Source organism: Dysidea avara, chromosome 12, assembly GCF_963678975.1.
Source record: "Dysidea avara chromosome 12, odDysAvar1.4, whole genome shotgun sequence".
Lineage (NCBI taxonomy): Eukaryota > Metazoa > Porifera > Demospongiae > Dictyoceratida > Dysideidae > Dysidea > Dysidea avara.
Window position 1 is genome coordinate 6,986,939 of NC_089283.1, and position 12,245 is coordinate 6,999,183.

At 37.3% G+C, this 12,245-nt stretch overlaps 1 protein-coding gene across 3 annotated transcripts in view; it reads left to right on the plus strand.

The window, feature by feature from the left end:
* LOC136240369 (armadillo repeat-containing protein 8-like) overlaps positions 1-12,245 on the plus strand; it is a 43,286-nt gene that overhangs the window by 577 nt on the left and 30,464 nt on the right. The window contains exons 2-13 of one of the 3 annotated variants that reach the window (XM_066031324.1): positions 1,806-1,870; positions 2,456-2,613; positions 2,705-2,764; positions 3,787-3,884; positions 4,572-4,661; positions 5,022-5,114; positions 5,728-5,808; positions 7,631-7,706; positions 8,551-8,641; positions 10,350-10,486; positions 10,933-11,129; positions 12,091-12,156. In XM_066031324.1, the coding sequence (XP_065887396.1) occupies positions 1,806-1,870; positions 2,456-2,613; positions 2,705-2,764; positions 3,787-3,884; positions 4,572-4,661; positions 5,022-5,114; positions 5,728-5,808; positions 7,631-7,706; positions 8,551-8,641; positions 10,350-10,486; positions 10,933-11,129; positions 12,091-12,156 (1,212 nt within the window). Of the gene's footprint in view, positions 1-1,805; positions 1,871-2,455; positions 2,614-2,704; positions 2,765-3,786; positions 3,885-4,571; positions 4,662-5,021; positions 5,115-5,727; positions 5,809-7,630; positions 7,707-8,550; positions 8,642-10,349; positions 10,487-10,932; positions 11,130-12,090; positions 12,157-12,245 lie in introns of those variants that run through there. The other 2 variants (XM_066031325.1, XM_066031326.1) reach the window with 2 other exon arrangements.

A 12,245-nucleotide genomic window follows, 5' to 3' on the forward strand; every position in this document is an offset into this window, starting at 1 on the left:
TGCCCGACTTGGGGTAGGTGGGGCTTGACATTGATAGGTGCATTAGCCCTTCGTCGTTTTCTTTTTTGACTTTGTTTTGTTTTTGTATCGTGTTATTTTTGTTCTTGCGATACCTTTATTTGATGTCATCGTTGCTTTTGTAATGTATCGTTTTTATGTGTTTGTGGGGAGTACGTTTACAGGTGTGTCCTTTTGTACAATCCAGTCTTTGTTAAAATCACTAGATTAAAATTAGCAACAATAACACTTACCAGAAAGCAATGCAACATGCCAATAAGTTGGGTAGAAATTAAGTAGAGTGTGCGCATGCATGAGAAGCAGCAAAACCATAGTAACAGCAATAATAACTAATCTAGAGATTTTGATATTTTGATGCGGGTGGGGACCAGAAACCGGTATACCAATTGGAGTGACCTAATAATAGTATTCTGTGGTTTGATTATTCATTCATTTGATGATGTAGCAGATTTATATACATGATTTATTAGTCTGGAGTATTAAAATCTATGATTTTCGGTAGGTGGTATATGTATGCTGTAGTGTTACTGTACTCATGTGTCCTTCCAACAAGAATATGTGGTGATTTTGATCATTCAACTGGTCACATGAAAAAGTTTGCTACATGGCACGGACATTGTTTTGCTTAATCCTGGAACACCGTAATTTTCACAAACTAACCTGCAGAACTAATTCACTTTTGTTTCATGTAGTGAAGGTTAATGGCTGTCAAGACATCAAAATGCATAGCTCAGAACGTTCCTTCGCCATTCAATTCACCATAGAAAAAGTGTGATTTTTAATCTTAAAATGACAAGCTTAAATTTCCCTTTGCTGTAGCTCATTTTAATTGCTGTTCACTGCTGTTTCCAAATCTGGTTCGGAATCTGAGGTATTTTACGTGTTGTGGGTTATTACGCCTATTATTACATGCCCCCGAAACGCCCAATACAAAATGGATGGGGAAATTTGCTACACCCAGTGGGTTTAGGCTGTTTTGACGTGCCAAATTGAACTTCTTTTGGCATTATTGTGCTCACAGAGAGTAGCTCTACACGTATCAAGTTTGCAAAGTTACTAAACAGATTCAAAGTAGGTGGTGCATGATAATTAATTTAATTTTTAATGGTTTTTCAATTGAAATGTATTAGACATGCCCGTTCTAGCTTGGCATTTTGCCACGAATATAGTGTAGCAAATGTCCACAAACTTCTTGATATGTTCTTTATGCACACTATACCTGGTAACTGTATCACTGTATAAGCTTGCCAGATATATTAAACACATGTTAGTTCAGCCATAGGAATAGTAAGATTTTGAGACAACAGCAACAATCTCAAAACATTCTGATTGGGAGGACTGTCATTATCATACAATGCAGACATATAGTACAAACGAACTAGTGACTATGTACAACTCCATGAGTAGAGCAATAAAATGATATCCATCAACACTGACTAACCCATAGCTATGTGCAGTACTTTTAGCCTAAGCTTCACAAAAAGTGTCACTAAGCCAGAATCACTATACCACCATGTAAGTAGATAACATCACTGTTATGATTGTCAGAAAGAAGTACAGATTATCTCACGTTTATGTAGTCAATTTTGTAGCTTAATTTTGTAATTTCAGAAAAATTGCATGAGGGCAAGCAGTCTTGTACCCAGATTACTTTTTTTTCTTTTGTTTGTGGGACGGACTAGAGGACAAAGGTGTAATTTGCTCGTTCTATGATCTGAAAGCTGCTGTGTATGTGTTAGTACCATGTACATGAAAGAGTTACGTTTCATGTTAGTTGTTATGTTTAGGAGGATGGATCACTGGTTGAATCCTTGAGGTGTTCAGATACCTCAACAAGACTAAATGCTGTCAGGTAACAACTAAATATCTCAGCTGTTGTTAATTGTATCAAATGTACTGTACAATTAAAGCTATTAGGCAGACCTACCAGATCAATTGAACTGTTAGGTTTTACCATTTAAGCATCCATAGTATACTGAAACAGAGGAGGTTTCGTGGACACGCTTAAGCTTTAGGCGTTGCTATAAAATTTATACAGAAGTTTCTTTTATGGAATGGAGTAAACTGTAAAACGGTGAGACATTGTCACTTCTGTTTATGAATACTGTACATGATTGGTATGCATATGATTAAGTTATACGTGCAAAAAAAGTGGTCTGGTATTTTTACCCAAAACCTTAAGCACTTATGCATTATATTTCCTTAAAGCTTACATAAAGAGTGATTGGAATATTGAGTCTGCCCCATTGTTTGTTTATTTGTATTGCAACTACGTTACATGAAACACCATGCAATTAAGGGCAATAATTTTATGGCACTTAAAGCGTGTCCAACTTCCTCTGCTGCTCAAGAGTTGTTTTTTTAAATGTACGTACGTACGTACGTATGTACTAAACTATTTGTATGATCCTTACTTGCAACATTTCCACACATTTAGGAAACTAAAACATGCCATTATTGGTAACCAGAGGAAGAAACAGCATTATGCTAAGTTGGGAGTAATCAGTCAACTGTCCCACATCCTCACTGATCAACAATTCACTGATAATATACTGTTAACAGAGTGTATCACCACACTTGGCAGCTTTGCACATGGTTTGTTCTATCACTGCATGTGTTTTATTTCTCATTTTGGCTAAAGCTTTCCAGCTAAGTACACTGTACCTGTTTGTTTTGTTTGATTTAGGGACCTCAACAGAAATATCCAGTTTAGTTATCAAGGCAGCATTGTCTCCACTTCTTAACGGTTAGTGAGACATGCTGGTAGCTATAAGGATGATGCATTCTATGTAAAATCAGTTTATTATTTTTAAACTAGGCACGTGCCCACAGCCGGCCAAAGGCCAGCTGTGGGTGCACGCCTGGTTTGCTGAAATTGTTTTCGTAAAAGTGTGTGTGTATGTGTGTACCTATCTACCTATCTATGTTTGTCCGTACACACCCACGTGAGCAAAATCATTAAATGATAAAAGCAATTTTTACGTGTAAGAAGTAAAAGCAAAATGAAGTACGTATTAACTGGTAAACTTGTTCTGAGGTGGTTTCTTTTTGGCAGTATGAAATACGCGTGTGGTGACATTCCTCAGACTTTGTGAATTACCTTCCCTTCGAGTTTTACAGACGTTTAACAATTGAGAAACAAAAGTGCAGGCCTCGTAGACTACCAGGAATAGCCTATCCCTTCGGTTGGAAAGGGGGCATATCCCCAACCTACGCGAACAAAAATGAAGAGGCTTTGTCGAGAGAATTTGTAGGTAAAAACACTAGTCAAACTATAAAACAGTTTAGAAGATACTTCTGCGCGTAATATGTTGCTGAAAGCGGTTTGTTTAACAAGTGCTTCCTTAACAGTGCATAACAATGTAATTGAAGAATTACAAAAAATTTATGAATTACGAAATTCAAGAATTACAATAAATTAATTATGCATTATTTATTGCACAACATAATACATACATGTAGTTGGATGAGTTAGCTAGCCTGGTTTTTAGAAGTAGCACAACATCAACTTTTTATTGGAAGTTTTTCCAAATGTGTCATTTGTTATGTGTGGATTGCAGTGGGGAGTCACTTAGTAACCCAGCTCATTGTGTACTTTGGTCACTGGTCTATAACTAGCCAACTTGGCTGGCTAGTTGGTTATATATTTGCAATGGAGTGTCACTGTGCCTACAACTTGTTGTATATGGCCAGTAAATATGACCAGATTAGAGCATGTTATAGAAGTGTTCTTTTGTAATACTGAACATTAAGTGTGGTGTTTGTCAGGTTTAACTCATGTGGATGCTAACATAGTAATAGCCACATTGCGTACATTGAGGATCATCTATCAATATGATGATGTACCAAGTGATGTGTTGTTTCAGGTTAGCACCACCTTGTTAACTATGTACTGTGTCTGTTTACGAGTTGGTGAACATTTGTACTCAATGTATTGGCACGTACCTTTGGTTATCCAATCTACGTACTAGGAACCACTGCGTGTCCAAATAAGTCTGACAGTTTTTTCTCTAAGGTTCTATAGACCCTTTTCAGGTGAGCTGCTGCCATAGCAACATCCACCATCTTGGAGTACAACCCGTTTTGCAACCCTGGTAGCATTGCTTTCTATAAGCGTAAAACAATACCGAGGAAGTAGAGCTTCTTCTTCTGCATTCCACAGCAAAGGTTAACCAGGTTAAACGTACGCTCTCCCCTATGCTATCACGGTTTCAAAATGGCAGATGTTGCTATGGCAGCTTACCTTAAAAGGGTCTATACTGTAAGTTTGTGGCTTCTAGACATTAATTATCACCAGTCTCGTACGATGCAGTGCATACAGCTTATTTCGATTGGGTGGCTGCAGAGTATTTGTATTCGAAGTTGGACCATAGTTGCTATTAAAGATAGTTAGCCCTGTCACCCAGTCATGGGCCACCCAAGTTCAAGCTTTGTAGAAATTGCACAGGAAAAGCTGATATCCAGCCATCATCATTTGAACTACAGTATGGTGCAGTAGGTCAATAAAGATTAGTATACTGTAAATTAATAATATTGTACTTTACATCCTGTAGATCCCTTGTTTATGTCTCAATAGATCCCCATCTCTGGGGCGATGCAAAACTGTAACATTGGCAGTGCATGGGCGTTCAACTGGACAGCAGGTATCATGCCTACCGGTACTAATTACAGGAAGGTGTAATGGGCTTGTTAATGTTACCGTAGATATTATGTACTATATAGTAAATTATCAATGATGCTACTCAATGTTACATTTCTCATGTCACAAGTGGCTGTGAAGGTACAACAATGAGCTGTGGCCTAAATAAGTTAGACATCGAAACACAGGGTTCCACAGAATTTAGAACTGTAGTAGCACCCTTAGCTTGCTTCGCTTGCGTACCACAACTCAGGGCCTTTCGAGTTACTAAATTTCATAGAACCCTATGTTTTGATGTCGGTAGACCCCATGTGGAAAACTTCATGCTTGAGTTTTGTAGTAGGTATGTTTTCTTCCATTACAGAATCCAGCAATTTCTCAGCAACTGATTAACCTTTTGTGGGAATCTTCTTATTGTGCTTGTTGTGCAGCCAGTATCATCACTAGTGTATGCAAGGTACACAACAGCCTTAAGGGGCTTTTTGTATATATATGAGCACGATATGCCCACCTTTAACTGGAAGCCTTCCCTTTTGATCAGTGAAAATAACATACACAAATCAATTTCAGGGAACCAGCCATGCTCATAGCCAGCCCTCAATTGAAATTAGAGAGTTTAGGTAACAAAATAAGGTTTACCATAATCAGGAAGATATTTCTGTGTGCCTAGTAGTAGCTCTCAGACCTACAAATAATTTGAGCCCAATTTCCACAAATCCTGTATCTATTTAGGCCTTGGCCTTTAGTGCACACCAGACACACTGTTAATGTGGTGAGAGTGCTTATATGATCAATTTACAGTTTGAAAAATCTTCACAGGTTTGCAACAGAGAAACACGAGGTGAAGCACATTTATATATTCTAAATGTGCGACTCCAGTGCTCCATAGAATTACGCATAGCTTAATTTTACACTTCAATGTTTTGATCTACTCAGGAATGTATTTGCACTTGAGGTGAAGTACCCATTTGGGTTTAAAATGCAGAGTTTGCATGGTTTTCTGTATATTTGTCAATATGCAGGTTTTTCACAGTATGACTGGTTAATGCACTGTTCATCTGTACTGTTAGGATGCCACTCAGCAGTGTCTGCTCAACTCACAGGGAATCATTCCTGCTCTGCTTCGAATGATGAGCTCATCTTCTGAGCAGGTGAGCAAGAATTACAGTGTAGAATACATTTAGATGGGCTACACAACTAAATTGTTGTATATGCACTGGCTAGTAAAGTCAATTTGATAAGTATTTTTCCTTATGCACACAAGTGTTTGTACTACTGTATTCATCTCCTATACTTTAAGTTAAGAGTTTAAGCACCGCCGTACGTGTGTACGGAAAATACAGTATGAGGGTGTGTGTTGAGAGGCTAATACAGCATGAGGCGAAGCCGAGTGCTGTATTTGCCTTGAAACACCCCCGATTACTGTATTTTTCATACACACAAGCAAGGCGGTGCTTTAAGTGTTACATTGTACTTCCTGATCGTGTCTGGCTTGGAGCGATTTTCTCTAGTACTCAAACTACTGTGATTTTCGGTGATAAGGATATCAGTAAGTGTTGATATAATCTATTTCTAGTCGTAAAACGAACTAATTGTATTAGTTTGGCTAGTTTTAGCAATTTACAAGGTCACGCACGTGATCAATCGTGCTGTCTTAGTGGAGTTGTATTTACAAGCTTCGTGATCAGACAATCAGTAAGTGTTTATACAATCTATTCCTAGCCGTAGAACAATCTCGTAGGATTAGGGAGTTTGGCTGCTAGTTTTAGCGATTTACGGTGTGTTGTTTACGTAACATTCCACAAATAAATTCTCCGCATAACTGTACTGTATTTGCCCAATTAGCTGCATAACTGTACTGTATGACTCATACAGTACAGTTATGCAGTTGATTAGCACTGTATGGACAATACGATGCGCGGCATCGCTTTGATTCTCCCACGTAAAGTACAATATGTGGTAGTAATTAAGGTCTTAAATTGTAATGTCACACAGCAACCACCTCTCTACTACAATACCACCTCATTTTTGAGGCCACTTTTTGGTCCCATTAGTGTACTGTAGCTTTACACTTAGTTATGGGATACCGTAAACCCACATGTACACAATAAATAATTTTTCATGATTTAGGGTTTTGATTTCTCTTAATTCATTATTATCAAATATTTATGCATCCTTAACTTCTCATTAATTGACATCGAATTTAAATGTTGTCATGGAAACATGAGTTTTCCCCCCATACCATTAGTGAAAACTATGAACCAAAAATCAAACCAATGAAGAATCATGATAGCTTGCTAACAATAGTTTGCTTCTTGTCTGGGTCCTATAGAGCAGTTTGTAAAAAAAAAAAAAAACTTTCTAGTTCTTGTAATATTAATCTTATAATTGGGCGTGCGCTTCGTAGTTTCTTGGCCGCGCGCCTCACTACCATGAGTCTTGATTTAAAATTTGGGACCACAGTGTCTTGTTTTAGACCATATTGTAGATTAGACACGTCATTCACAAATCCTCTTGTCAGTCCCTCACAAGTGATGTTCTTCAAACCTTACAAGTAGTTTGTTCATAAAAAAATATTGACAGTCCTGATTTTTGGTTCAAGAAAATATTGCCATTAGTGAGCAAAACCATGCATGTACTTACAGGTGCGCCGGTTGCTAAGTGTGTTGTTTATGTTATCTTCTACTGTTACATGTGTTTTCTTGTACCTTGTAACTATCCAGTCAGCCTGCTATTACTCTCCTAAAAATTTAAGCCCGTTACCAGCTGATAAACAATACACCAACACCAAGCCTGCCTTAATTACATATTATAAGTTTTGCTCAACAGTCGCTCACTATCCCGTAACCTTAAATATTTTGGCTCCTATGAAATACACACACATGTGGCACAAGTGTGAACATGTATTTTAATGTGAATTCCTGGTAAGAACAGGTTGTTAAGATTGCTAATCAATGTGTTCTCATCTTGTAGGTTGTGTGTGTTAGTCTTAATTGTCTAGTCAAGATAATATTCAAGAACAAATCAACAGCTACTTCTCTGCTAGAAGGTATGCTGTAATTGTACATGGTGTATGTGTTACAATATGGTGGATCTTTAGTATAGTTATACAAACACCATTATACCAATGACAGTCATGTGTACTTTATGTATGAAACCCAAGTCCATCTTTAGGTTATTGCATTTTGTATCTCGGAACTTTGATTATAAATGAGTTTAACTGTACAAAAGAGTACAATGCTCTCTCGATTGTCTGAACTTCGATTATCCAAACACTTGTTATCTCAACGGTAGAAATGACTGTTCTATTAGAGTATTTTGTTTAAGGTGTGCATTCTATTAGAGTAATTTAATGAACGGGCTTTGATTATCGATTATCTAAACATGTCTTGGTACCAAGGGGGTCGGATATTTGAGGAAGCAGTGTATATAGATTGGTTTCAGATTGTATATGATGTGGATTACAATTGCCATGAACACAAGTTACTCTGAAGACAAGTGGCATGCAATGAGCTTGAGTAGTAGATAGAGTACATGTATGACAATTCTGTGAACAGAGTGTGGATCACTATAGCCTGTCACAAGTGAATTGTGAAAGTATACAGTACCTTGTTCACCAAACTCTCTAATTAAACAATCATGTACTCCGAGGGGGTATCAAAGAGGGGTCCCTGTTAAATTACATGTATAAAACTATGCCAATAACTCTTATGTCTTACTGGGACGTTGTAAACTTGTTAGTAGGGTTGAAGTAATCATAGATAGGTACTATTCATGTTTGAGTGCTCACAAATATTAGCTACACAATAAAAATGCGTATATTATCCCTGCCCCTAAGCAATCTATATATTCCTTGTGTTAGCGTATGATTTAGCTGTTGCTTTGTTGTGTAGGTTGTGTAAAGAATCAACCAGTAATTCACTTACTAACTGCCATCATTTCATCGCAATGTGATGATGATACTTTACTGGCTTGTGCCAACTGGTGAGTCCTGAGGATAGATTATCTCTAATGTGGGTTGAGGGTTTTCCCAATCTCTTTGAAAAGTGTAATCAAAACACTTATGTATGGTGCACTGCACAAAAAGTAACAAAGCGGTCACATTGGTACACACACGTTTGTTAGGTGCAAGGTTTTGCAAGTTGGACACATAGACTTACAAACATTGTACACCTAATTACTAAGCCCGTTGTGTTGTATTTACAGTCTGTAAATCATTTAAGCTGTTGATATAAGGTTGTATGTACTTTGCTCCCAAATGTGTTGTGAATAACTGCAACAGACAAACAGCCTCCATAAATGACCGCTAATTGATCCTGTTTCTTATTAGAGGTTTTATATATGTGGCTTCATGAATCCCACCAAAGCACAATAAACTTTTTGCGATCCTTTCCAATTGCAAACCTTACAAAATCTGTTGACGACCTAACAGACTTCATAATCCTTGCAATTTCTTTGTTACCTTTTTTGTATGCTGTACTGTACAATCACACAAGTGCATAATTCGATCAAACAAATAAAGGTCACCTATTTTGTTTTCAGAACTGTGTTCAGTTATAGAGCATACGCTTTCTCATTTCCAAAGTACTCTTAACTCACACTGATGTTGGGATATAATATCAAACAGGATGGTAGTACTATTTAAGTAGGGATCGCATGAAATGATGTGCACCACCAAAAATTCTACCTTTCAAAAACCAGCCTAGAAACATCTTACACAACGAAAATCACCTCTGCGGAATAATATTTGTCCATCTAACATCAAGTGTAGCGTTAAAAACAAGAAAACACTTACAGACGGCCAGATATAGAATTTCAAAAAAATTGCCAAAACTCAAAATTTCGTCTCACATCTCACTCACTCACTGACCACTGTCACAAGCCTAGAGGCCAAACGAAGCAGCGCACGGCCACAATTTTATGCCACAATAACAAACTCACCAGTGGGATGTGCCTTTTGGAGTTCCGACGAGTGTGTCCCCTCTGCCCCTTGTTTTTCCTTTTATCTTCAATCAAACTGTTTTTCCGTCTTCTGTATGCGATGAAACCATACCGAGGCGTTAATTTTACATAACAACGCTTTCTTTGAACAGCATAATAGATGCCACAAAATTCTTTAAGATGCTTAGACTATGCTACTGTACGGAGATACAGTAGACCTACTAGATACCTGTATCTTCACGATAGGTCAGACTACACTACTGTATGGAGGTACTAGATACCTGTAGGTGACAAGATCACGATCATTCTTTATTCTATGCCCATTGTTGATCTATTGATCGAGACCACAGTGACTACACCCCTTTAAGGCAAGCACACACCTTTGTAGGCTGACTCGAGATACTCTAATACAGCAGTCACCCTAATAGAAAAGTCACACGTTTATAGCTAACTGTATGCTTTAACAAACAAAAAAAAACTAAACAAACTAGTATATTAAAAATTATAAATTGTAAAAATGAAGTAGGGATACAAGCGATAAAAAGTAGTGAAACAAGAGATGAATGATGGTAGCTATTACAGCATAGCTCGGTGGGAAATCCCTACTTTGGCATTGAACTTTTAAATTAATATACTAGTAACTATTCAGTTGATTGCCATTTAGATGATTAACTCTCTACAGTGTTTGAATATTAAATTTACTCACATTATTATACTGTACAGAATGCATATTACGTTTTCTTCATACTAGCTTGACATGTCTATTCAGAGTTGAACTATTACAAGATTATTATGATGTCATCAAATCTAAAGTGGTCACTACTCTAGTGAGGATATGTAAACAAGCAGAGCTGAGTGCTAACAAAGTGAACGCAATTTTCTGTTTAGGTGAGTTGAATATGTAGAATCATGCTATAGTGCTATTTACGGTGCTAATATGAGCCCTTGTGTGATGATTTAGTGATAAAAGTGTTCAGATAAACGTGCGTTTGTTTAAAAGTGAAAGCATACACTTTTATGTACTCTAATACAACAATCACTTCTATCATGTGATATTCAAGGGTTCTGTTAACTGGTATTGGGGCCTAACTGTGCATATATGAATGTACAGTAACTCTGTCATACCGAAATGTTGACGAGTGTATCCTAAATGTTTGTGAGAACATCCGTTTCATGAATTCGTATAGAATGACCCCTTTGTTGACATAGTTACATACAGCTTTTAGGGGGGAGGGATGTTTTGCTGCTACAGGTTGCATACACTTTTCCTGCTGACATTGAGTCATATAAACCCATAACACCTTGTCACTAATAATTATACTATTCTCCTGTAGCGTATTTAATAGAAGAGTGTGAAGCCTTACAGTGTTTAGTGGCTCGGTCCAACAAGCTGATCAACCTGTTAGTGAAGGGACTAAGGGACAAACCCCCTCATTACTCTGTAACTGATGAGAATATGATGGAGCAGGATGAAGATGAAGATGATGTTGTTGATGAGAGGGTTCTCAAATTGTACCCTCGGAGTTGTGAGGTATGGAGCTACGTGTACAGTATGATGTGCGTTTGAGGGAAACACCCCATGAATTGCCAGGATTGAAGTTTGTACAGTAACACAAGCATAAACTGTTTGTTGAGTTAAACTTTGACTGGTATTATAACAGGACAAGCAGGATTAATTCAGAAAACAAAAAACCTCTGTCAGCTATCCATTCAAACTATGGATTAAACATTACAAAGAAAACTAGGGTTTATATTTACTTACTGAACAACTATATGTATGCATGCATATAGCTTCAGTGTGTTTTGATATATTCACTTGGCCAAATGCTGCACCTTGAACAGCAGCCACACTTTGAGTGGTGTCACAATTGATATGAATTAAAGTTACCATCGTTGCTTAGTAACACGTTGTAGTAGTCAAGTATGAATAGTCACCGCTAGGGTTGGGAGGTATTTAGGTATTAGTAGTTAAAAAGGTATTTTTCAGATACCGTCGTAGCTTTCTAAAAATACCGAATACCAAATTTAATGTATTAATTAAATTTTTGGTTGTTTAGTGGTGGCTACACATGAAGTCAAGCCCATGTGTTTATGCTGTGGACAAGACAAACACAATAATTTACCTTTTGAGATATATATTCAAACCTTACTTTGTAGTACAATTGTCATTTCATTTGTTCCTTTAAAAGATTACTTTCACTACTAGCACAATTTGGGTATAAGAGTAAATCGCAGCTTACCCAGGTTTTTAAAAGTGCCCAATACGAAAGGTATTTAGCGATACCGAGGTATTTTTCCTAATACCGTACCGTTCTTCAAAGAAGCAATACCGCCCATCCCGCATCGATATTTTGAGCTAAGTTAATAAACACTGCTGTACTTAACCAAGTAAATATGGTAGTTTTAAAGGAACTATCACACTGTATTGTGCAGGCCATATTCTTCTAAGACTTGTGGTTTTGTATGTTGTGTGTGGTGTTTTATTTCTACAGGCAACTCTTCTGGTGCTGCGATCAGTTTGTGACAAAAATGAAGTAGTACGAGTACAAGTGATGAATGTTAGTAAACTTTATCATGTACAGTATATTTGTATAGTAGAGCTGTGCTGACTGCTACATAATTCCCATGTTTTAGACTTAGCCAATAT